The 24763-nt window shown below is 43.0% G+C and overlaps 2 protein-coding genes across 5 annotated transcripts in view; one reads left to right on the top strand and one right to left on the bottom strand.

Moving 5' to 3' along the window:
- The window catches only part of FKBP8 (FKBP prolyl isomerase 8), a 28948-nt gene extending 17425 nt beyond the window's left edge, over nucleotides 1–11523 (bottom strand). The window contains exons 1-2 of one of the 4 annotated variants that reach the window (XM_087921166.1): nucleotides 7097–7143; nucleotides 4365–4437 (exon numbers count right to left, since the gene is read on the bottom strand). The gene's annotated coding sequence lies outside the window, so the exon portion shown is untranslated. Of the gene's footprint in view, nucleotides 1–1472; nucleotides 1496–4364; nucleotides 4438–7096; nucleotides 7188–11451 lie in introns of those variants that run through there. The other 3 variants (XM_026699003.2, XM_026699005.2, XM_087921174.1) reach the window with 3 other exon arrangements.
- Nucleotides 11524–11740: 217 nt separating this feature from the next.
- Nucleotides 11741–23309, top strand: KXD1 (KxDL motif containing 1). The gene is made up of 5 exons (XM_087921216.1): nucleotides 11741–11925; nucleotides 14914–15027; nucleotides 20033–20185; nucleotides 21035–21081; nucleotides 21502–23309. The coding sequence occupies exons 2-5, from the start codon at nucleotides 14933–14935 to the stop codon at nucleotides 21726–21728; spliced, it is 522 nt and encodes a 173-aa protein (XP_087777342.1). The 5' UTR covers nucleotides 11741–11925; nucleotides 14914–14932; the 3' UTR covers nucleotides 21729–23309.
- Nucleotides 23310–24763: the final 1454 nt, after the last annotated feature.

Raw genomic sequence — 24763 nt, 5'->3', positions numbered from 1 at the left:
CCTAGTTTGGTAATGAAACATCTGCCAGAAAGCCACCAAGCTCGGAGTGCACCAAGGACCACACAGTTCAATCCTGAGCTACAAATATTCTCTTCTATCAATCCTTCCTTTACTCATGAACGAAAGAAAATATGAATGCCAATAGCTATTCAAAACATATGCCACAAAGTCCAGGAATTTTCTAAAAGGAATCCGAATGAAGAACAGCTCTACTGGATCATCAGCTCAACATCCTCTTTCGCGTTTCAGGGAATCTACACTACAGAACATTTTTATTTTACATAAAATACGTTTTTGTTCTTCTCCCCCACCCAAAAAAAGAAGCACCCAAGCAAACAACGAACAAAATAATAATAACGTTCGTTTAACGAGAACAATGAACCTTCAATGAGAAGATTTTAAAATATTAATGCTATTAATTAAAACATTAATCCAAAAGGTTGAAAATCACTCAGGAAACTACTGTAATTAAGCTAGTTAAAGAATATAGGAAGAAAAGGCAACCCTTCGCTTTGCAACTGAAAATTTTATGTGTGTGTCTGACAACCCTCAGATAGAGAGGAATTTCATTAAATGTGATCAGCTACCCAAAAACTTGCCTGGCCCCAGAGATAAGGAAAAAAAACCACCTTCACACGCAGTTGTTCTCCAGCAGACAGAATGATACAGGGACTGGAGTGTTCATTTAGCCATTATGCATCTGCTGTATCTCCTGTTCTGTGAAATTCACTCATCCTTATTACATTGATAGGCCAACCATTTTACCTCAAGGTAACTATTACAAATTGTATCAACCAGCCACATCTTGTGACCTGGAGTTTCACAAGCTAAGAAACTCCTTTGACAAGCTACCCATCCCTGCCATGACCCAAATTCCATTACAGATATCTTTCCGATGTGCTATTTGGCCCATATGTGAGGTAACAAACTGAATACTCTATACCAGTGTGAACAAAGAGCACAGCAGCAGCGTAATATTTACTGTATTTCTGCATATAAAATAATGATAAGAGTGCAAACCAAAACAGTTGCAATCTGAAAGCTGTCAAAAAAGAGGGGACAATGGGCAGTGATGCTACAGTAATCGCCCTGTGTGTTTCTATCTATAGCATGTTTTTAATATTGTTCTTACAGCCTTATGGCTATCATACTCCAATATAGATGGGAGGGAAGGAGGGAGACAGGAAGAGGGAAAGGAAAGAGGAAAGGAAAGGGGTAACTCACAGCTTTAAAACCTATGTAGAAAATGCAGTAAAGATTGAGCTTCAGGGCAAACATTCCTTAAAATCTGAACAATTTGATAACTGCTGGTGTATCCAAACAAATGATTAAAATCAAACTTCAATTGTTAGAGATACTGAAATTACTAACACTAGAAACAACATTGTATACTGTCACAGAAGCTTTAGACTAACACAATATATTTTGTCTGCTTTCTCCCTCATCACTCTAGAGAAAAATAAACATCTTACAATTATCCCGAGGGAGTTGAAATTACAGTGACCTCAGTAACTCCTCTGAACTCTAAATCTGTTGCCAGTTCGTTTTTATGGGATGTATTTTGCACATTTCATCTGTTCGAAACAGAAAATAAGAGAGAATTAATGATGAAAGCCAAGAAAACCACAAAAGATTCCATGACCCAAACGGGGATTTGACAAAGTTATCTTTACTTGGATTATATTTCAGTGTTTTTTATGTGTACACATGTACCCACTATGTCAATTTTTCATTATTTTACATGAATTTTGTATGCAATTTTATATCACTGCAGTGGGCCTATTTCAGTGTTTTTCAATCTTGGCAATTTATAAGGTGTGTGGACTTCAACTCCCAGAATTCCCCAGCCAGAATGAATTCTGGGAGTTGGCCTACACATCTTAAAGTTTGAAAAACCCAGTCAATAAGCATTGACATGTGGGTATATCAAAACAAAAAACAGTGGGCTTATAATATGGTCCTAGAAATATTTACCCCAAAACATCCACAGATGAATCCAGTCAAAGTTGCTTGTTAAACCTATACAGAATTAATGCTTTACTTATATATAATACTAAATTTATATACTTACATATAATACTAAATTTAAAGGAAATCAGACTTCATTCGGGCAAGTAGATAAAGGTGCTGAAATATTAACATGATAATTTCAGACTGAAACACTGAGCATGTCAGGAATCTCACATTTTTAGGGAAGATCTGAAAAAAGTTAGTCCCAGTTGCCTAGAAGAGAATATCATCCATTCCAACTGTTCCTTTATTGTGCTATAGCACTAATTTTGTAAAACTGAAGAATTCCTTCAAGTGAAATTATTTTCCACCAAAGAAATGTTTTTGCAGAAAATTTCCTAACTTTGGAAGAACAACTTCCCCAAATCCAGAGGTTTTTTAAAACAGATGTGTTAAAAATACAGATAGTCTTTAATTTACAATCATGGTGGAGCCTGCCTATCAAAATCATGATCTTCATAAAATGTGACCCATCCAGGGGTAGGATTCTACCGGTTCAGACCGGTTCCATAGAACCGGTTGTTATGATTCTGCGCAGTTTGGAGTACCGGCAAATTGTACCCCTGGCTGGTCCTGCTCATTTCAGCCCAGCTCGGCCCTCCCTGCCCAGTCAGTCCTTATTGCACAACATCACACTCATGCCGGACATCTCTGACTGCGTTCTTCCCCGCCCAGTCATTCCTTAAGGTATTTCTCCCCACCAATGATCAGCTGTTCCGATTATCAGTTGTGCTGGGATTTCCCTCGCTGTCTTACTGCTTTACCCAGGAGGCTTCCCTGAGGACCAGGATGCAAAAACGGGCATGCTTTGCCCCCCAATGCTCCATTTTTGCCTTCCTTGGCCCTAGGGAAGCTTCGTGGGAGCAAAAACGCCCCACCAGAAGGCTTCCCTAAGACCCAGGGAGCCCCAAAATAGAGCACAGGGGGGGTGCTGTGCACACACACCCCGCATTCTGTTTTTTGCCTTTCTAGGCAAAAAAAGCCTCCTAAAAGGCTTGCCATGGGTGCAGTTCTGGCAAAAATCAGAAGTAACTTCCGATTTTCAACAAAATCGTTCTAAAGCACATTTGTATGGCCACGGGGTGCTGCAAACAGCTATAAATGTGGCCTGGTGGTTCAGTCATGTGACGGGGGGGGAGTCTGGGTCATAAGTATCCCTGTGGTAGGTCCACTGTAAGTTGAAATGTTCATAAGTCAAAAGACCAGGATACAACTCCAGGGTGTTCTCTAAACACAATAAGGTAATCATAATCCCATTTGAAACATTTCAAGTTTCAGATTCAGGAAATACAAGATTCTTCCCCCCCACTACACACACACATTTCAGACAATGAATACTGATGCTAGGAAGTTAAAAAAAAAAGATGAAAGAGGCCATCTTTGTTGCAGTTACATACAGTAATTATAGTTTGAAAAACCATACGCATCTTGACTTCTTCTGAAATCAAGATAATTGATAAAGCCATTTTAAAACATATCAAAACATGACTTTGACCATCCATTTTCTTAGCATGCTGCTCCTCCAACTGTAGTCTGAAATCAACTTTAAGAAGATGGTCCAAAATGGATTTTAAAAGGCTCAGTTCCTCATTTAACTTCTCATCAGTAGGGAACATGGTCACCAATTTCTTGTAACTTACCCTCAAATATTGTGAGGATTTGAAAACCACCACAGCTATCTTATCTCTGGATCTACATAGATGGAGCAGGATTTTTGCCACTGACTGGTTTAACAAGTTGAAAAATATCTGTAGTTTTTACATTTATGAGATCTTTATCTTTTGTCCTCACTTTATCTAAGTATTAATTCATAATGGCACTGCAGGGTAGGGTAGGCTAAGAGCAAGCACGTTTTGAGAGGAAAGTGGAACTTACGTTTCTAGCCAACACAAAGCAGACTTTCCAGCACCACAAACCAGGATTCCCATAAAGAGGTGTTTCAGTTTGTCCTATTAATTTAACATAATTTAATATTTCATATATTGCCTGATACTGCTTCTAACAGTTAATGTGCTGTATTGAGGAGAACTACATTGAAATCACACACACCCCAGTCACTGAAACTCCTTAGATGATTCTGGCCCACTTATTAACTAACCCGAACCTACTTCACAGAGTCGTTGTGGGAAAAAGTAGGAGGGAACATACAATGTATGCTTCCTGGAGCTCCTGTATGAAAGGCAGGTTAAAAGGCTACTAAATAAATTCCCAGGGAAGTACTAAACAAATAAAATTCTACTAAATTCTACTAAACAAATTTCCCAGAGTTATCACTGGGTCCACAACTCCACCCTGAGACGCATATCTATGAAATCTACATTCAGACACAAATACAGAGATTCCTTCTAGCTCACTCCGGTGAGAAATCCTCCAAGCTATTCTTCCATCTCCTTGGCCATGAAAACTCCAGTGTCAACAGGATTTAGGCTGCAAACAACAGGAAGTGTTTTCTACAACATGTCATTAAGCTTCTGGAACTCCCTGCTACAATACACAGTCATGGTACAGTAACTATGTGGCTTAAAGAACAAAGGAGAGATGTATCAGTGGCCACAATATACTTTGGTTTTGACAATCTTGAGACAGAAGAATTTCTAAATTACAAGTAACAGGTGACAAAAAAAGATCAGGGAACTCCTTGGCACCTATTACAGCTCCATAAAACCACCCTGTATATGAACCACAGCTTCATTAAACACAGAATAAGGACAAATGGACAAACATTACAGACTTATTGGTTTTATGGAAGCCCATTTAACATCTAATGGTTGGCTTTATACAATTATTACTTGCTCATCCCTGATCAGCAAGTTGTGAGAAATAATTAATATGAGAAGCAACAGAGCTAATTGCTCTAGAACCAGATAAAACCTGCCAGACAGGTCCTGCATTTCTTCTTGGCAAAGGAGAAAAAAACAAGTAAGATGGTAAGTTGCCTTTCATTTGTGATGAGTAGTATCGTTTTCCAGGAAAGGACTAAACATTTAAATCCAGTACATGACTTTACTGTGGTATCATGAGGACTAGCAACTTGCAAAATGCTGTAGTTTTAAAAGGCAGAAGAATGCCACCTGGTTTTAAGGACTCTTTGGGGGCCAACAAAAGCAGTACGGTATCACATTTAAAAAAAAGCTGCATGGGAGGTATCACCATCAAACTAGTCAAGAAAATCAGTTAAATAAAACTTTCTGCCACGGAGAAACTCACAAAATGGCCTCATCTAACCAATGTGTTCCCTGTCCTTTCCCTATCTTGTTGGCCTCAATATGTGTTGAAACTTAGCTCCTCATTGTGTTTCAAGGGTTATGAAGGATAGCAGATAAAATGCAGACAAATTGTTTGGACAACAACCAGACTTATTCCAACAGGCCCTTGACTATGAAATCCATTGCATGTAAAATTAATCACCACAGAAGTATTAAAAAGAATGAATATAATCACTCCCATTCCATTACATTAAGTTAGAACTGAAGAAGCTTCTTAGATGAGAAGCAAAATGTTTTCAAACAGAAAAAAAGCCAAGAAAGTCCAGTTGCCTTTTGGAAAAGCACCCTTGGGACAGCCATGACCTGGATAATTGAGAATCTCCATAGACATTTCACATTAAGAATTACAATTTGCGGTCTCTGCACTTCTGGGACTATAATTGTACATTTTTAAACAAAGAGACCAATTTCAGAAACTCACCTTGTATTGTATGAATTAGCACTTTGCATACTCTCACTGGCTCAGTTATATTTTACTTTGTCATTTAATATGATCCTATTTTTTAAAACCCTATATTCATACTTGTGTATTACACAAAGCGCACAATGGGTTACGAGCTAGATCCAGATGCAGGCTGACTGTGAAGTAAATGCTCATGAATCCAAGCCTTCTCAAGCCTTAGGGAAAAGTTGCAAAAAAAATCTACAAACTAGGTTGCACTAGCTAACACTAAATCCCCACAGGGAAGTGGGGCTCATGTCAGAGGCCACACAGCAGTGAAATCATCTGAAGGGGTACAAATATCACTTAACAGAAATTTTGGACTCAATTGTGGTTGCAAGCCGAGGACTACTTGTATTAAAACTGCTGCAGCCCAAAACCTCCACTGTTTCTTGTTGTAGACCAGAGGGGTCTCCAAACTTGGCAACTTTAAGACTTGTGGACTTCAACTCCCAGATTTCTCCAGCTGGGAGTTGAAGTCTACAAATCTTAAAGTTGCCAAGTTTGGGGACCCCTGTTGTAGACTGTAGGACAGCCATGTTAAGGGACGGGACAAAAAAAAACCTAGGAGTTTGGTAGCACCGTGTCCAAATCGTACCTTTTATTTAAAATATTGGCTTTCATCACCTAGGTCTGAAAAAGTGAGCTGCAGCTCATAACACGAGGGTGCCTTTTAACACAATTTGTAAGTCAGAAAAGGTGCTGTGCAAGCTGGTTGCTGTTTTTTTGCGGAAACAACTAAGAATCTCTTACACCATCTTCAAACGTGGGGAAAGTGAGCTTTGCAGGGACCAGCTAAACTAACTGGACTTTTCGTCCGCTCTGACCAGCCACACCACAACGCTTGTGTTTGTTTGTCTTAACAATCCATGTAATGGGGAGGGAGAAAAAGGCAGGCTCTCACACCAAAGAAAAGAAAAAGGAAGGAACATCAGTATGAATCTAAAAAGAAAAAAAAAGCTTCCGTGGGTGTGGGGGACAAAACCAAGAGGAAGCAACAGGGGCTGGCCTTAAATAACAACCCACAAGTTTTTTGTGGCCTATCCCCTGGGGTCAGATTTTAACCCAAAGGAGGAAAAAGTTAAAATTATGCGTGCCTAATGCCAGCTACAAATGTTCTTCTCTGCCTGTCTCCAAAATGCATAGAAAGATGGTTAAAGATAGTTTCAACGTAATAAAATCAGCCTTAGCCCCCCCGCCACCCTGAAACGACCTGAAAGTTTAAAAGTGGCAGCAGGGGAAGGAAAACAGTCTTTACGGTTTGCAAAATCTAAGCAGCTGCTAGTGTCGCTTGGCACCTCCACCCAAGCTCTGCATTAATTCTGATGTTCTTATAGCATTTCTGTCTCTCTGCCCCCCCCCTTTTCAGTACACTCACCTGGACTCAGGAATTATCCAGTTTCAGCCCCGCCCACTCAGTTCCCCAGAGTGCCTCCAATGCCCACAGGAAATAAATGCTATTGGCCTTCCCAGCTGTTACTCAAAGACTGAAAGTCACAGCCTCCCATTCCTTCTGCCACCTACGCCTATTAAAGGGACAGGAACAGGCACAGAGTAAAACTAGAAAATTCTAGGGAAAAGTTCGTTGTTTTATCAGAATCCTACCTTGGTCAGATCAAAGCACGAGAAGAAGTGGGGAAAATTTGCTAAAGCATTGCTATTTTTAAGCTCCGGGTTCAATATTTTGTTTTCATCTTTGATTTTTGTATTATTCAGCTGGAATCTGTAATACATTCTTTTTCGTTGTTGTTATTTCTGATTTAAATGCACTTTTGTTTTATTTACAAGTGTGTTTATCGTCACCACTTCAGAATCCATTCCCCAGAAAAGTAGGATGGAAGAAACACTGAACTATTACTGAACTAAATCAGTCAAAGCCACTCAACTTACAATTTTAACAGTTTTAGGAAATGAAAAGGGGAAAGGACAATGAAGGACAGGGATGGATTTCTTTTTCAGTTGCAGCTTCAGGTCTTCTGAAAACTAGATGAATTATAGGAATGTATAATTTATGTATTCAATTTGTATAGCCACCCATCTCACATGGAGGCTAAAAGATACATAAAACGGTTGCAGGAATTACGTATGTCTAGACTAGTGAAAAGAAGAACCAGGAGTGACATGATAGCAGTATTCCAATATCTCAGGGATTGATTGATTGATTGATTTAGTCAATTGCTTACAAGATAATAGGTATAAGTAAAAACATAGTTATGAATACATGGATACATATAAGAAAAATTAAAAAATATATAAAAGAAACAATAGGACAGGGACGGTAGGCATGATTACCCCCTACAGACTTCTTAGGAAAGGGGTGAGGTCAATAGTAGACAGTCTAAGGTTAAAGTTTTGGGGGGTTTGGGAAAGAAACCACAGAGTCAGGTAGAGTGTTCCAGACATTGACCACTCTGTCTGAAGTTGTATTTCAGAAGACTGCTACAAAGAAGAGGGAGTCAAACTATTCTCCAAAGCACCTGAAGGTAGGACAAGAAGCAATGGGTGGAAACTAATCAAGGAGAGAAGCAACCTAGAACTGAGAAGAAATTTCCTGGCGGGGAGAACAATTAACCAATGAAACAGCTTGCCTTCAGAAGTTGTGGGTGCTCCATCACTGGAGGCTTTTAAGAAGAGACTGGACAGTCACTTGTCTGAAATGGTATAGGGCAGTGGTGACTAACCTTTTTGGGCTCCTGTGCCCAAAATTGTGTGCGTCTGGTGCTCGTGCACTTGTGTGCCAGCACCCAGAAGGCAATGTGCACCCCCTGCCCCCTGCACATGTGTGCACAATCCCCCCGCCCCCCCCCTTACATGCACTGCGCCTCACAGCTGATTTTTGGCTGGTTTGAGGCCTTTTTCGGCCTTTCAGAGGCTTGAGTATACAGGAAGTGACGAAATGGGCCTCTGGCCTGCAGACGCTTTTTTCAAGCCTCTAGAAGGCAAAAAAAGGCCTCAAACCAGCCAAAAATCAGCTGTGAGGCACATGCATGTGCAGTGACGTAAGTTTGCCTGTGGCTTGCATAAATGGCTCTGCGTGCCACCTGTGGCATGCATGCCATAGGTTCGCCATTATGGGTATAGGATCTCCTGCTTGAGCAAGGGGTTGGACTAGAAGACCTCCAAGGTTCCTTCCAACACTGTTCTGTTATTAATAGTGAAATGTGGCTCTGAGAAGCTCATAGTGATTAAAAACAATAGTGAGAACAATACAAATATAACTAAAACCAACATATAACTCTATTAAAACTACTATTAAACACAAAACATAAGCACAGTTAGCAGGCAATTACAAGCAATAGAACCCATTTAATATAATCATGTCTGACCACTATCACCAGACCCCAAGTGCCATATAGCACAGCCATGTTTTCAGGCCCTTCTTAAAGCCCAAAAGGTTAGAAACCAGTCTAAGTTCTGGGGATGAATGATGTTCCAAAGGAGGGGTGCCACAGCAGAACAAGGTCCTTCTTGGGCTTCATCAAATGATATTCCTTACTAGACAATATCCCTAACACACCTCTCCCGTTGGATCTGATGGAATGGTCCTATCTTCCTACCATACAAGGCTGTTGTGAAGGCATCATCATGAATTCCAGCCAAATCTGGACAAATAGGCAAGATTTAACAGATAATCAGAGTTGGAAGGAACCTTGTAGGTCATCTAGTCCAACCCTCCGCCCAAGCAGAAGGATTCCATGTTTGAAAAAAAAAGAGAAGGTACAGAACCAGTCTTTTCTGGATCAAAAAATTCTTGAGTTTTTTTTTAATATCCTAAACCAAAGATGCCTTTAATAATTAACTTTCAAAACAATGGGAAAAATCTTATACACAATGAAAAAAATGATAAATCACATAATTCCAAATTAAACTCTAAATATCTCTAGCAACCCAAACCTTATTTTAAATTAATAACAATGGCCTGCAATGGAGTCTTTCCAGAGATATCTTACTTTCAAAGATAGCTATTTGAAGAGAAGGGAGATTGTTTTCATGTCTTAGGGGACTATACTTGACAAGATTAACTTTTGTTCTGTTCTTGAAAGGAAATATTTTAGCACCTAGCTAGCCTTCCAGAATGCACCCTCAGGATTAGTCAGTACAAAGTTAAGCATTAACTGTTAACAGAGTCCAACTCTATGACTATTCCTACTGTGTAAATTTAGAAATACATACATGAATTTGTTGGCCCAAAACACGCATTTGGAAATGATCAAATACTGTCCAGTGGTAACCTTCCTCTCATGTGGGAAGAAAAATGTCACAAAACTGCAATGATTACTGCCAATAGAAGAGAGGAACTCTGAATCTCACTATATTTATTTATTGTAAGCATTTTTATACTTCAATATTTCTAGGACATACTTCAGTGATATTCCCAGGAAAGGGTTGCAAAAATAACAAGTTAAAATGAAAGCATGCACACACACACAAAAACAAAAACAAAAAAACAATCTTCCCCAAAGCTAGGAATTTTAATAGTGGCATAATATAACCAGTGAAATAAACATTGTATTTTAAAAATTCAGGAAAATAAAGAGTCTTGTCACTGCAAAGGCAATGAATTAGTCAACAAGCAAATGTATTTAGGGAGAACATTCCAGAAGTAGGCATCATCAATAAGAAGGCTCTTTTTTAAAGGAGATAGTGAAAGGAGACAGTTCGTTGAAGGCCAGAGGTAATAATGACATGAAAGCTGGATTTACACATCTGCATGTATGTGACACATCTGTCACAATGCAGATTGATTATACATATGGAGTCCTGTTGCCAAAATTGTGATGATCAGAAATGAATGTGAATATACATGTCCCAGGATAATGTTGCAAGAGTTGATCTGGATCAGTCACCAAGACTCCTGCTGGAGGAGCCCATCTTCAAGAACTTCTCTCTAGCTAGAAAATGAGCTCCAGCACGAGTCCAAAAGCTCGGAAGACAAAACCCCTGGTCCCAGTTGATCCTGAAAACCTGAAGATGTTATCTACTTTGGGTAATGAAACATTTGCAAGAAACCAACCAAGCTCCAAGAGTACCAAGGACCCCTCTTTTCAAACAGCTGACTATATATAATGCATGACCTCACCCCCCCATTGCAAGATTTGATAGAAGATTCCTGATAGAAAATCTACTGGGCATTCTTACTTGCGCACCTACCAGATCTTCAACAGAGTACTTTTATTATTTGGAAAAACAAGCCTTGGCTTGAGTAAACACAGTTATGCCCATGGCAGTTCCAACTGCTGGTGGAATACATTTCAAGGATCTGCACGAATACAGCCATCTTGCTGCCTGAGAAGAAAGCCTACATTCTGCACATGCCCAGAAACCCTGCAAAGCAGTTATGTTTACTGCATACAAAGCATGCACCGTACATATTTCTAATTCTACGCGTCCGGTCCTGCTATCTGGTATCCTTTTTCTGAATTACTGGGGCAAAACACCTTGCGGTTTGCCTTGCCCTCTGCAGAGAAACTATAGAGTGCTTCATGCCATCTTGCTGCACCCCCTCCCCGAGCCTTCCAAGAAGCCCTGCAAAAATCAAGACCTTTTTTTTTTCCTGCATGGCTTCACCAGAAATGCATTCTACGTACTGTATTCCCAAATCTTGGGCGTCTGTAATTTATTGCACAGAATGGCATTCTGCACATGCGTAGCAAGATCATGTTCGATGGAAGGTGGGGGCGGGGAGAGGGGAAGATCAGGAGAAAGAAACCCCCGAGACCCAGTTGTGCCTACCTTGCTGTCTACGTAGAAATACACTCTGCCCATTCCCAGAGGTACTCTTCGCCCGCTGCCACTTTTTAAAGGGCCCTCCCGGCCTTTCAATCTCCCCGTCCAGAATTCAGTCTAGCTGGGTGTTTGGGGGCGGCTCCCCGCTGGCAACGTTTTGTCCAATGAAAACAGAGGGAGGGCGGGGCCGGGGCGGGGCTGAACGGGCTCCTCCGTTTCCAAGAGAAACCCCCGCCCTCCCTCGAACGTAAAGCACGCAAAAAATGCTAGCGAGGTCGCGCGTCACGTGATCCTTAGCCCAACCCGGAAGTGAGCGTGCTGCCCTGGGTGTTTGGCCGGAGTTAACACTCGGTGGTGGGTTTGAGAAGAAGGGAAACTTTTTTCGGTCTCCCTCCCTCCTCGCTCTCCCCCCGCTCCCGTCTGTGGATCCCCTTTAAAGCGTCCGACATGTGATCCGTTGGCTGGTTCAGTCCTTCACAGGTAGGGATAATAGGCGTGGTTATACCTGCTCTCGGGGCAAGGACACCTACTTGCGCGTACACACACACACACACACACACACACACACACACACGCACGCACAAACTGGTAATACTTGGGTAGAGTAAACTACAATTCCCAACCATCCCAAGAGGATGGGTGCAAATTGGATTATACTTCCCACTCTCGTGCACAAGCGCCGGCTAGAGGTTGCACCTACTGGTGGGAGCTGGGAGGTCTGGTGTCCCATGGCTCTGGGGCAGCGTTTCTCAAGCTCAGCAAGTTGAGGGTAAGTGGACTTCCAACTCCATGCTTGGCTGGGGAATTCTGGGAGTGGAAGTCCGCCCATCATCGACTTGGCTAAAGTTGAGACATGCTGCCCTTAAAAAAAAGTTTGGGATTATGGTCGGAATCATGTATTGCAAGAAGGGAGATTTTGATTGAATATCGCAAAGACTCCTGAAGAATAAAAATCAAGAGTTGCTGGGAGTTGGGTGGCGTTTAATAAATGTAGTTTAACAGATTGTTAATCTGTTGGAAGGGACCTTGTAGGTCATCTAGTCCAACCCCCCACCCACCCAGCAGACCCTACACTATTTCTGACAGATGGTAGTCTGTCTTCTTGAAGGCTTCCAGTGATACTCCCACAACTTCAGTTGTGTTTGAGAGAAGGTCTTCTAAATCCACTGACAGCCTTGTGCCTTTGTCTGTAAGATATGGTTAAATCTGCTGCAAAGCTACCCCATTTGGCGAATATCATAATTCAGTGTATTATATGAACCCAGGAAATGGATTTGCTTAGTAACCCAGTCAAGTAGCTTTTCGGTAAATTATGGTTGGTCAAACAGACAGCTACATGTTCAGACTGGATTTGGCATCTTGGTCTGCCTGTCGAGTATTTCCCAAGGACCTGGGATAGGCAGGTGTGGATGTTTGATGGTGTTACAGATATTATTGCAGCATATAAGCTGTTCCGAGTAAAGCTGCCTTTTGCAATTGACTGATGAGGAATGTATCAATAGTGATGATAGCAATAGTAATTGCACTTAGATTTATATCCTACTTCATAGTGCTTTGCAGCCCACTCTAAGATGAATCAGCGTATTGTCCCCAGCAATCCAGTTGTTTTGGGATTACACCCAAGGCACCTATGACTATTGGTATTAACTTGGCAATGGTATCAATGACCCAGTCAGAAGGTGGGCTGGCCTTCATTGGATGCATGAAGGCCCGGACTAAGTACTTACAACTATTCATTTAGCAACCATTCAAAGTTACAATGTCACTGAAAAAAGTGACTTATGACTGGTCCTCGCACTTACAAAGTTCGCAGCATCCCCAATCATATAAATTTAAGCTCTTGGCAACCAGCATGTATTTATGACAGTTATAAGCATCTTGGAGTCATTGATTGCCGTTTGCAATCTTTCCAGCTGGCTTCCAACAACCAAAGCCATTGTTAAGTGGATTCACTTAACAACTACATGTTTCGCTTAACAGCTGCAGTGATTCATCTAACCACTGTGGCAAAATAGATTGTAAAATTAGGCACAACTTATTTGACTGCCTTGCTTAACAACAGAAATTCCAGTCCCAATTATGGTTGTAAGTCATAGCTATCTGCTATGGATGTTTTCATTTTGTACTAAGGGACTTGGTAGCCAAATTGATTCCTTTGAGTTCTGGGATTCTAAGAATGTCACTGTTTTTCCCTTGTCCCAGAACACAGGCCAGGCAACAGTTTAGAACTGGAAGCTACCTGGAGTCGCTTGGTTGAGTTGGGTGGCTATAGAAATTGGATAAATAAATGAATAAGCAAACAAATAATAGCTTTACATTGCAGAAAGCAGGACTCCAAATGAATCTTGGGGAAACCTTATGAATAGGAAGAACAGTTCAACAGTGGGGCCATTTACCCAGAGGTGTTCTGGCCACCCTTTCACTGAGGTATTGAAACAAAGGCTTGGACAGTCATGTATTGTGGATGCTTTAATGGGGGTGGGTTGTTGTTTTTTCCTGTTCTAAACAGAGGAATGGTCTTTAAAAGGGCAGCTTGGGGAGACAGAAAATATTTCAAAGATCCCATGTTCTAACTGATTGTGGCAAATGAGCTTCCTACTCGCCACAGGATCAAAATCTCATGGGTGTGGTGGGCCAGTCTGGACAGCAGCGTTTGCTTTTCTTACCCTTGGACACAAGAGGTGGGGGACAAGCATGCACACTTTTCCCACTGACATTTTCCTCATAAGGTCCTACATTTATTTATGGCATGGAAAAAAAAGTGAGCTCTTGAAGAGTCGGTGATTAAGCCAGTATCTGGGAAAAGGCTTGTCAACTCTGCCATCTAAGCTTGCTGTCATCCTGCCATGAATAGAGGAAGGGGGCAGGGGAAGCTAAGAAAGTTGTGCAGGGTGATGTGAGGAGGAGTGTAAGGTGGGGAGGGAGGACATCGACAGGAACCAGAGGTGCCAAGCGGCCCACCTTCCACTGCCTCAAGGACACCTGACCTGGAAACGAATGTGAAGCCTCTCTGAGGTGCACCTATTAAAGCAGTTCCCAAAACATCAGGCCGGGATGCCATAGTGCACTGATGGACCGGTCAGGGGGAAGGACCACAAAACGTTGTATCTTTGCAAAGGGATGCTCAGATCTTGCCTTGTTTTTGCTGCAACCACTAATCCTCAGTAAACAAACAAAAAAAAACTCTATCACTTCATCCCAATGTAGTCGAGGGTCTTTCTTTCCTAGGGATCTAGTTGGGGCAGGCCTGGCAGAGCTTTTGCTGCTTCCCCTTTTGCACCACTGTATAATTTATGTTCCTCACTGGTATTATTTTCTTTGAAGGATGCTTTGTTTCTTTCTTATAGATAATATAAAGCTTTTTTTTTTTTTCTTCCTCAAGTCACGAGAGGTTGTATCACCTCTCTAAACCCAGAGGATGTTTTCTTACTCATCGTGTCTCTTTCTTCCCACTCTGGTGTTTGGCAGATTTCAGTGTCTGTCTAAGATGGAACCTACTGCCTCGGGTGTCTTCTGCAGCCGTGTGCTCAGCATGGTGAACTCCGAAGATGTAAATGCTATCATCTTGGCTCAGAAGAACATGTGAGTGCTATGCATTTTTTCACAGCATTGTATTACTTTGATTCGAGCAAACTTCCCTGTCTTGTCTCTCTCTCTCCTTTTGCCAGCTGATAATTTACTTCTTGCATCACTTATTCTTTTCTCTTGATTTTTTTTAAATCTAGAGCAGGGCTATCAAACTCGTCGCCCACGGGCTAAATGCATCACACACTGGCCATGCCCACACCCGGTTTAGCAAAGGGTGGGGGGAAAGTCGCGATATGTCACGTGACACCACCGTGATGATGTGAGTTTGACACCCCTGGTCTAGAGGGAAAGGAGCAGTGGTGGTATTCTACCGGTTCAGCCCGGCTCTCCAGAGCCGGTAGCGCCTATGAGCAGCGGATACCAAACCAGTTGTCTCTGGCACTCTACCGTTGGACCCACCTGCCTGCCCGGGCTCCCATAATAGCCTTTATTTCCTGCTTTTGAAGCACAGCAGAGTGCTGCGCAGCAGCTGCTGAAGCGACAGGGAGAGTGCAGGATTGCAGGAGGTGAGTCGGAAAGCCTCGGCACCTGGGCAAAGTGCGTGTTTGGTGCGCGTGCACAAAGCGCACCCACCAAGCCACACCCACAAAACTGGTGGTAAACACTTTTTTGAAATGCACCACTGGAAAGGAGGCTAAGACATACTGGGTATGTCTTTTCCTTCGTTTTCTATCCTGCCAGTTATCAAACCAGTAGGTACTCACCTTACTGAAAACCTTTTAAAAACAAACCCACATTCCAATCTCATATACTGTATAAGCAACTCAGTCCATAGATCCCACAAGGAAGGGGAACCATTTGAAGGATGTGTTCACTGGAAAAACTGCTTGGGGCTGCTTGCCACGCCCTAGGAAGCCACAGCATGATGCAAATACTGTAAGAATGCCATCCGGTGTGGAAGGCAGGAAGTGAAAAAAGCAGGAAGTGAGCTGGCAAAAGCAAATCCCTTGGCACTTTCCCATTGGACAAAACCATTGGGAAGCATTGCAAAGCACTTGAAGAATGGCTTGCCTGCATTCTCCAAACAGAGGTGGTCCTCGAGTTACAACCATTTGTTTAGCAACCATTTAAAGTCACAACAGCGCTGAGAACAGTGACTTACAGCCGTTTTTTCACACTTACAACTGTTGCAACAAACCCATGGGATTAAAATTGGGATGCTTGACCACTGACTCATATTTATGGTGGTTGCAGTGTCCCAGGGTCATGCGATCACCTTATGTGATTTTCTGAGAAGTAAAGTCAATGAGGAAGCCAGATTCACTTAAGAACCATGTTAGTAACTTAAAAACTACAGTGATTCGTTTAACGACTGTGGCAAGGAAGGTTGTAAAATGAGACAAAACTTACTTAACCGTCTCAGCAACAGATATGTTGGGCTCAATTGTGATCATAAGTCAAGGACTATCTGTAGTGTGCCTGTTCTTGTGACATCCAAGGAATAGTTCAGAAGCTGTGATTACCGAGGGCGTGGCACAAAGGCAACACGGTCAGATAACCAGTAGGAGTCCCTTTATTAGCTCCAACTTTGCCCCCAATGTCCTGGTTACCTTCTGGCTGGAGAAAAACTCTCCCAGGAACAGCCTTTGGCTGCAGAGATTCAAGTCCAAAACGTGGTCAACAAAAACTGTAACTATAAGTCCAATCAAGGCAAGATGAGGTAATTAGTCCAGCAGAGCAAAAGAAGGAATTCCAGACAGCAGTAATTCAACATGGTTGGGAGGATGCCAGGAACGCAGATAACCAAAGTCGACAAAAGATAAACTCATGTTTGTTCTCAGAAGACGCCACACTCAGCTTGCATCTCTTTTAAACTCTCATTCCAAATGTGGCTAATGAAAGGAATCAGGGCCCTTTCTTCCCCCGTAAGCCATGCAATTCATGTTGCTCTCTTCTCCATTCCTCCCTGCGTGCCCTAGGATGAAGAGGGGGTGGGCCTGGGTCTTTCTCTGAACTCCCTTGTTCTACCTCTTCCCTGCTCTGTCCAGCCGGACTTTGCCCTTCCTCAGTTTCCTCCACAGCCAACGAGCCACACTCCCACTCCCTGTCAGCTGTTCATCTTCCTCCTCAGATTCAGACTCCGTCAGGGGCATGAGAGCAGCTTTCTGAAGTATTGCAAGAATGAGGTGTGCCATTTGGACGATGCGTCGCACACACAATTTGGAGAATGGCGCAAGCGGCCCTGGGAAGAAGGCTTTGTGCAGCCAGCAGCTGCCTTGCATATGTAGGCTAAGCCAGGTGTGCCTCATCAGCAACGGGAGAAAATGATGGTCATTTAAGCACAACAGGGCCTTTAGAGCATAGGGTGATAGGGGAAACTGGAGAGGGGTGGGCTGCTGGGGGTTTGCAGGGGTTCAGGAGAATCCCTAGCTAAGATTCTGTGCAGTTCAGAGAACCGCCAAATCCCACTCCTGGCTGGCCCTGCCCATCCCACCCCACTCCTCCCAGGAGTCTCCACACGGCCCATTTTGGATGAAGGTAAAGTGCAGGGCGTGTGTGGAGGCTCAGGGAGGGCGAAAAACAGGCCTCCCGGAAGTTCGGGAAGGCCGGAAATGGGGCTGTTTCTGGTTTCCAGAGAGTCTCTGGAGCCCAGAGGGGCCGTTTTCGCTTTCCTGGAGGTTCAAGGAAAGCCTCCGGAGCCCAGCAAGGGCAAAAATGCCCCCCACCCTGCCGTGGTGCAGGAGGCCAACTAGGCCACGCCCACCATGACCATGCCCACCCAGCAACTGGGTCAAGAACCCTTTGGTAACATTTTTGAAGCCCACCCCTACAACTGGGACTTTGCACAGTGATGCTGGGGTGTTTGGCTACAATGTGGGGGTTGAGGCGCATTTCTCAGTGGCAGCTCTGGGGCTGAAGTAGAGGTGTGAGGGCAGTGGCAGCTGAGGGCCCTGGGTCTCTATTTCAGCCTCAGCTGTTACATTTCCTCTGAGTGCCACTCTGCAAGTTGGCCAAAAGGACAAATGTTGGAGGGGAGAGATCAGAGAGTGAGGGAAGTTGTGGCGCTCCTCCAGTCATGAGTGTCCTCGGGCTGCCAAACACCTGAATTTTGATCATGTGACCTTGGAGGTGCTGCGAGGGCCGTAACGTAGGGTATGGCTCATAAGTCCCTTCATTGAATGCTGTTGGAACATCAAATGGCCACTGAACCAATAGTTGCAAAGACTACCTGTCGTACTTTTGTTAAAACAGACAAACTCCAGACCTGCAGGCCAGATCTGGTTCGTGACGTGTTTAGACCTGGCCCACAAGCAGGCTAGGAGAAGGAGGTGATTTGAGTAGTTACCTCCTCCCTTCTTTTGGTGTCTTGTCAGTGGCAGCAGCGCTAGCAGAGGGCGGGCAGAGGGAGCCTCTCCCAACACGTGGAGCTGTGCGGCAAGGGTGGGCGGGCATGGCTACAGCACCTCTGCCTAAGAGCGAGTGGCTGGCGAGGGAAGGAAAGAGAAAGAATGGAAGGCACTCAGATTGTGTGTTTCTTCAGTTCTCACCACTCCTTGCCTCACCACTTTTCCCCCTTCCTCTTCCTTCGTCTGCGCTGCACTTTCTTACAAGTAGTTACTCACCTCGCAGACTTTTCCCCAAAGATGCCATCAGCGTTCCAGAAAACTTCCACGCCAACAAATAACTCCGAGACAGCCATCGTCTCAAAAGTTTTGTTTTATTTGGGTAGCAAACTGGCATATGTGGGGAATCCCGAATCTGGAAGTTCTAGACTTCCTTGCAATAAGTAAAAACTACAAACCCAGGCCCTGTACCCATCATTGCATCACATGCCCCAATCACCAGCTGTCCCAACTTGAGATGTCCTCTCACCCAGGTGCAGAAATAACATGACCTTGACTTAGAAGAAGAATGCTATTATGTCTAACCACACTTTCCCAGGCTCAAGAATGTGGTGGTGAGGAAGTGGGAGATTCTAATATGGCTTCCAAAGCTGATAGATGCGAGGAAATGCAAGATGGGAGACTTGTGTGCTCTGGGTCCGGGACAAAGCTAGTCGAGAAACCAGAGCCATGCCCTGCTGAAGTGCACGTGCTTCCTTGAAAGCTGCTGCTTTCCCCCTGGGCGAGAGATCTGTGGCTTAGTCTCTCTGTTACTCAGACTCTCTGGTCTCAGGTTATTGGGACCTTCAGAGTGCCGTGAAGAGTGCAGCCCCGTTATACCCTAGGCATAATACATTCCTGAACTAACATGATACATAGCCTTACATGCAACTGGCCCTTTGAAGGCAACCGTAATGCTGATGCGGCTGTCATGCCTCTTGTCGGAATCTGATTCCAAGGGGGAGGCTGAACAGCTGACAGGGAGTGGGAGTGTGATTCCATTGGCTGTGGAAAAAACTGGTGAAGGGCACAGTCCGGCTGGGCAGAGCAGGGGAGAGGTAGAGCAAGGCAGAGGGAATTCAGAGGAAGATCCAGCCCGCCCCCCCTTCATCCTAGGGCACGCAGGAAGGAACAGAGATGGGAGCAACATGAATTGCGTGGCTTATAGGGGAGGAAAGGGACCTGATTCCCTTCACTAGGTGCAGCTGGTAACACAGTGTTTATAAAGGGAGTTTGTGGACAGCAACTTGTTGGAAGCAAATCATGAGTTATCTTTTATTGTCAAGGCTTATCTGGGTTCCTGGCGTCTTCCCAAGTGTGTGTATTGTTGGCCTTTGAAGTCTGCAATTCCTTATCCTGCCCTGTCCAATTAATTGCTGCAGCGTGGTTTGTGTGGATTTTTATTTACAGTTTATATGTACTTTGTTTTCGGATTGAATTTCTTCCACTTAAAGACTGTTTTTTCTCCAGCTGAAGGTAACTAGACATTGGGGCCAAAGTTGGAGGTATTAAAGGGACTTTTCTTACATGTGACTGTGTTATCTTTGTGCCACGCCCCAGGCCATCACATTGGCCCTCAATGGAATTGAGTTTGACACCCTAGTGTTAGAAGATCCTCATCGTGTTCACAGAACTATTTGCGCCTGTCCAATTCAACCCCTTGCCTTCCTGTTCAGGCTTGACCGATTTGAGAAAACCAACGAGATGCTACTCAACTTTAACAACCTATCTGGTGTCCGAATGCAGCAAATGAATGAACGCTTCCTTCACCACACCCGGACATTGGTGGAGATGAAGAAAGATTTGGATAGTATTTTTCGGAGGATCAGGTACGTATACCGCCTCTTTGGTCATCCAGCCCTTCTCTTCCCCCAGGAGCCCCTCTTGTGGCTCTGAAAGTTTCATCAACAATTCCAGAGTTTTCTTCAGAACACGGGATCTTGGGAAAGTCCATACAGATTGAAGGGGAATTGCAGCAAAAAAAAAGATTGTCTGTGGAGTTTCTTAGTCATCCAGGTCATGCTTGTCTCAAAAGTGCTTTTTCAAAAGGCAACTGGACTGTTTTTTTTTTTCCCTTGAGGAAAAAGATGTTTCGCTTCTCATCCAAGAAGCTTCATTGGTTTTGGCAGGTTGGTGGGGGTGATGGAAGGATTAATTCTGACAGGATGGGGGAGGTTGGAAAGATCATATTTCTTTGCAGTCTTCTGGTCGTTAGCACTCTCCTTGAGAGCTTTTGAGGCCACTTGGGGTTTTAGGGTTTAGGGCACAGATAAACCCCACAAGTGCCCTCAGGATCTTTCAGGGAGAGTGCCAATGACCAGATGACTGCAAAGAAATATGATTCTTCTTCCATCACCCTATCAGAATCAATCCTTCTATTGTCCCACTATCCTGCCAGAATTGATGAAGCCTCTTGGATGAGAAGCTAATCTCCTTCTCCTCCTCCTTCTCCTCTTTCTCCTTCTCCTTCTTTTTCTTCTTCCTCTTCCTCCTCCTCCTCTGAAAAAAAAAATCCACAATCCAGTTGCTTTTTTGAAAAAGCACTTTTGAGACAGTCTTCTGAAAAAAGTTTGCATAGTGCTTTCTTTTCCTTGCGCTATGAAGTGACAGTTCACTCCTGTTCCTCCCCCGCCTTTGAAACAACTGTGGTGTAGTTAGTTCTTTTCTTTTTCTTCCAGAACTCTGAAAGGAAAGCTAGCAAAACAGTATCCAGAAGCATTTAGCAGTAAGTAGATTTATCTTCAATACAAGTTTTTCCAACAATGCTATTGTTAAATAATGAACAATACTGTATACCGTAATGTTATTTGACAATATCTGAGACAGCAAGAAGTGGTCCTTGCTTAACTCTAAATGGGGTTTATTTAGTTTTGGCTTACTCTGATGGATACACTGCTTATTATGGCTTAATGTGTGAACCAATCCACAATGCCCTGATTAACAGAAATTTTGAATAAAAAGCCAGGCTACAAGAAAGGAGTTCACTACAATGTAAGGTAAGCAAAGGTATCTTGCAGTTGATTATTATTAGATATATAAAATAGTTTTGTTCCACTGGCAGGTCTGTACTAAAGGCTGAGCTCAGTAGATCCAACGCCTTTTCCTGCCTTCCTGATAATTCTGTAACAAATCTTCCCTTTTCCAGATGTACACGAATCTCCCATCCTTGAAGATGATGACTTTGATCCTGTCCCAAAAAGTACCGCCACAACCATTGCTACCTCAGAGCAGACCACCGAGTCCTGTGACACCAGTCCAGACATCATCTCTCCTGCCACCAGCCACGACTTTGAAGACCTGTCTCAGGGCCCTTACGACTCAGTGGCTGTGAATGGGCAGAGCATAACAGATGAGGACAATGAGACAGACTAGAGACAGTCAGAAACTGTCATAGGAGCAGAGGTGGACTTTCTTCCCACTCACCGCCCATCTGCTAACAGACCTGCAAACTTCTTTTTTTGAAAAAAAAAATCTATGTTCTCTGTATTGTCTTGGCTAACTGTTTCTGTCTGGGAAGAGAGGGCTAAGCACGGGTGATAGGCCTTTTGCATGAAGCACCATCATCCACAGGGTGCTGATCTGTGTCTGATGCCAAATAAACTTAACCTTGAGTCTAGGCCACAGTGTTTCTCAACCTTGACAACTTTCTAAAGATGTGTGGACTTTTCATTCCTTGAATTTCTCTACCCAGCATGCCTGGCTGGGGAAATTCTGGGAGTGAAGAGTCCACACATCTTAAAAATGTCAAGGTTGAGAAACACTAGTTTAGGCCAGGGGTCTCCAACCTTGGCAGCTTTAAGACTTGTGGACTTCCAACTCCCAGAATTCTTCAGCCAGCAGCTGGCTGAGGAATTCTGGGAGTTGGAAGTCCACAAGTCTTAAAGCTGCCAAGGTTGGAGACACCTGGATTAGGCAGTGCACAGTTGGCAAGGCAGCGAATCAGGAGTGGCGGCAGATAAGCAGTTGCAAATTTGCAACCTTCAGCCCAACCACTCCCTTCTCTTGGACAGACTGATTAGTTTTGGGCGGCTTTCTCAGTAAAGGCCTTGCAGCCCAACTTTTACAGAGAACAGTAGATTGAGCTGAGCATCTTGCAATTCCTGACCCCATTAATTATGCAACAAACATCCAAAATGTTTGGTGTCCATAGGAAACGCTATGTTAATAGCCAGCTGCAATTTACTCAAAAAAGGCAAGGATGCCTTCAAGAATACAAATTCCTGTGTTTTCCCCTTTCTTTGTTAGGCATAAAACCCCATTGCTGAGTCTTCCCATTGGCCTCTATATGCAGAATACAGATGATCAGGATTAGAATCTGCTTGGTGGGGTGGGGGATGAGGTTTAAAGCAAGTCACAATCTCTATTCACTTCAGAGGGACTGGCATGGGTGAGATTTCCAGGGGATTGTGCCTCAGTAATTGCTGCTACCACCGTCCTCTTGAGCTATTGCTCATCTTTGGTTGTAGACCTGATAAGTCAAAAGTGGTCAAAGTCTTCGGTATTCCCCATTCCTAAAACTCCCCCTAAAAACAAAGCTGACTTTGTACACCCTCTGTCATCTAATGATGCACCTTATAAAAAGATGAGGGCCATATGCTGCATTGCACTTGCCTTGTGCTATTTTCTTAAGTTTGTCAGCCACACTCACTGTTACCTGTCATATTTAATATTCCAATAATTTTCCTGTGTGTTTAAACATCTCACCCCTTCTTACCACACTTTCAGTTACTGTAATGCCAATGAATGTTTTTGTTTGGTTTTTGATAGTTCCCTGTGCTGGAACTTAGCAAAACTAGATGTGTTGCTTGGAGGATGGGGTGAACTGGCCTCTTTCCTCTAATGTAATCTTGTGAAATGTGTTCTAATTCAAAGAAAAAAAAATATTTTTGTACTGCTGTAAGTTTACAGAGGTTAATAAGATAATAACCAATAAACAAATTACCTGAGAGCTCACTTGCTGGATAGTTAGTGGAGTTGTTTTTGACATTTTTAAAACTGCCCAATAAACAAAATTTTCTGATAGCAAGTTATAAAAGGGCTAGAGGAAGGGTCAGCTTTTAATTTAAGTAGCCTGTGAAGCAAACTGAATTTGTTGCTTTTAAAAGCAGACTGCCCTTACTAATGCCCTTACCAGATTGTTGCATATTGCTGACAGAATGCACCACAGAAACTTGCCATGTAATCCTCTTTATTTGTATCAGATAAGATAGTTGGGTGGTTTAGATGCCCACCTTAATTTCAACTCAGCCTGGAAGATAAAGCTTATCATCACTCATCCCTAGGATATGTAACACTAAGAAGTATTATGTGTGTGTGAGAGAGAGACTTATATATGATTTAATTCTACACTGTAAAAATTATGGCAGTGCCCTTGATCGAGAAAAGTAATGTTTTTACATTCCCTTCTGCCATTTTAATATTATTGAGTGTGAATGCCTATATTGTCCTATTTAGTACAATTAGATAAAATGTTTGACCTCTGTATATTTTAGGACAGGAGTCTCCAATCTTGGCAACTTTAAGCCTGGTGGACTTGAAGTCCACCAGGCTTAAAGTTGCCAAGGTTGGAAATAGCTGTTTTAGGAAAACTACACTTCAAACAAAAAGTTACAAACAAATATAAAATACTTTGACTTGGACATTCTAATTTTTCAGCTTTCAGGGTGCCCACCACTAAAAAAAAGTCAGTGTTTCTGAATATATTGCTATGACAGCCACACAATTTATTACCAGTTTCACAACCATGGCAACTTTAAGACTTGTGGACTTCAACTCCCAGCATTCCCCAGCCAGCATGGCTGATTGTGGAATGGGGGGAGTTGAAGACCCCCTCATCTTTAAAGTTGGCAAGGTTGAGAAATATTATGTATTATATCAGGGGTGTTCAAACTTGACAGCTTTAAGACTTGTGGACTTTTTTTTGTCAATTGCTTACAAGATAATAGGTATAAGTAAAAACATAGTTATGAATACATGGATACATATAATAAAAATAAAATATAAAAAATATAAAAGAAACAATAGGACAGGGACGGTAGGCACGTCCCTGCGCTTATGCACGACCCCTAAATTCCTCTTCCAGTCATGTTAGCTCAGGAATTCTGGGAGTTGAAGCCAACAAGTCTTAAACTTGCCAACTTTGAAGACCCTTGTATTCTAACATAGTTGCAGTGTTCTGTTTCACTATTGAATGTACATCAATACAGCAGAAAAGGAAAATATTATGCTGTATGAGTTTACCATTTCTATCTTTCCAGACTTCAAGAGTTTATAACACCCAATATTTGTTATTGTATATACATTTTTACTGCAACGGTCTTTCCCAATCTGACAGGAAAGCTTATCCTTAGCTAGATCTACACTTCTCAAGGGCGGAAGTTTTGGTTTAGCCTTTTCATCTCTATGTT

The sequence above is a fragment of the Pseudonaja textilis genome, chromosome 1 (assembly GCF_049901715.1).
Source record: "Pseudonaja textilis isolate UNSWEBS1 chromosome 1, rPseTex1.2, whole genome shotgun sequence".
Classification (NCBI taxonomy): domain Eukaryota; kingdom Metazoa; phylum Chordata; class Lepidosauria; order Squamata; family Elapidae; genus Pseudonaja; species Pseudonaja textilis.
Note: the sequence above shows the minus strand (reverse complement) of the source record. Positions and strands in the feature narration are given on the sequence as shown.

Excerpts from the sequence above, each read along its gene's own strand:
- KXD1 (XM_087921216.1), top strand. The coding sequence starts at position 14,933 with ATGGAACCTACTGCCTCGGGTGTCTTCTGCAGCCGTGTGCTCAGCATG. Across the intron at positions 15,028-20,032 it reads ATCTTGGCTCAGAAGAACAT|GCTTGACCGATTTGAGAAAA; the intron begins GTGAGTGCTATG and ends CTTCCTGTTCAG. Across the intron at positions 20,186-21,034 it reads AGTATTTTTCGGAGGATCAG|AACTCTGAAAGGAAAGCTAG; the intron begins GTACGTATACCG and ends TTTTTCTTCCAG.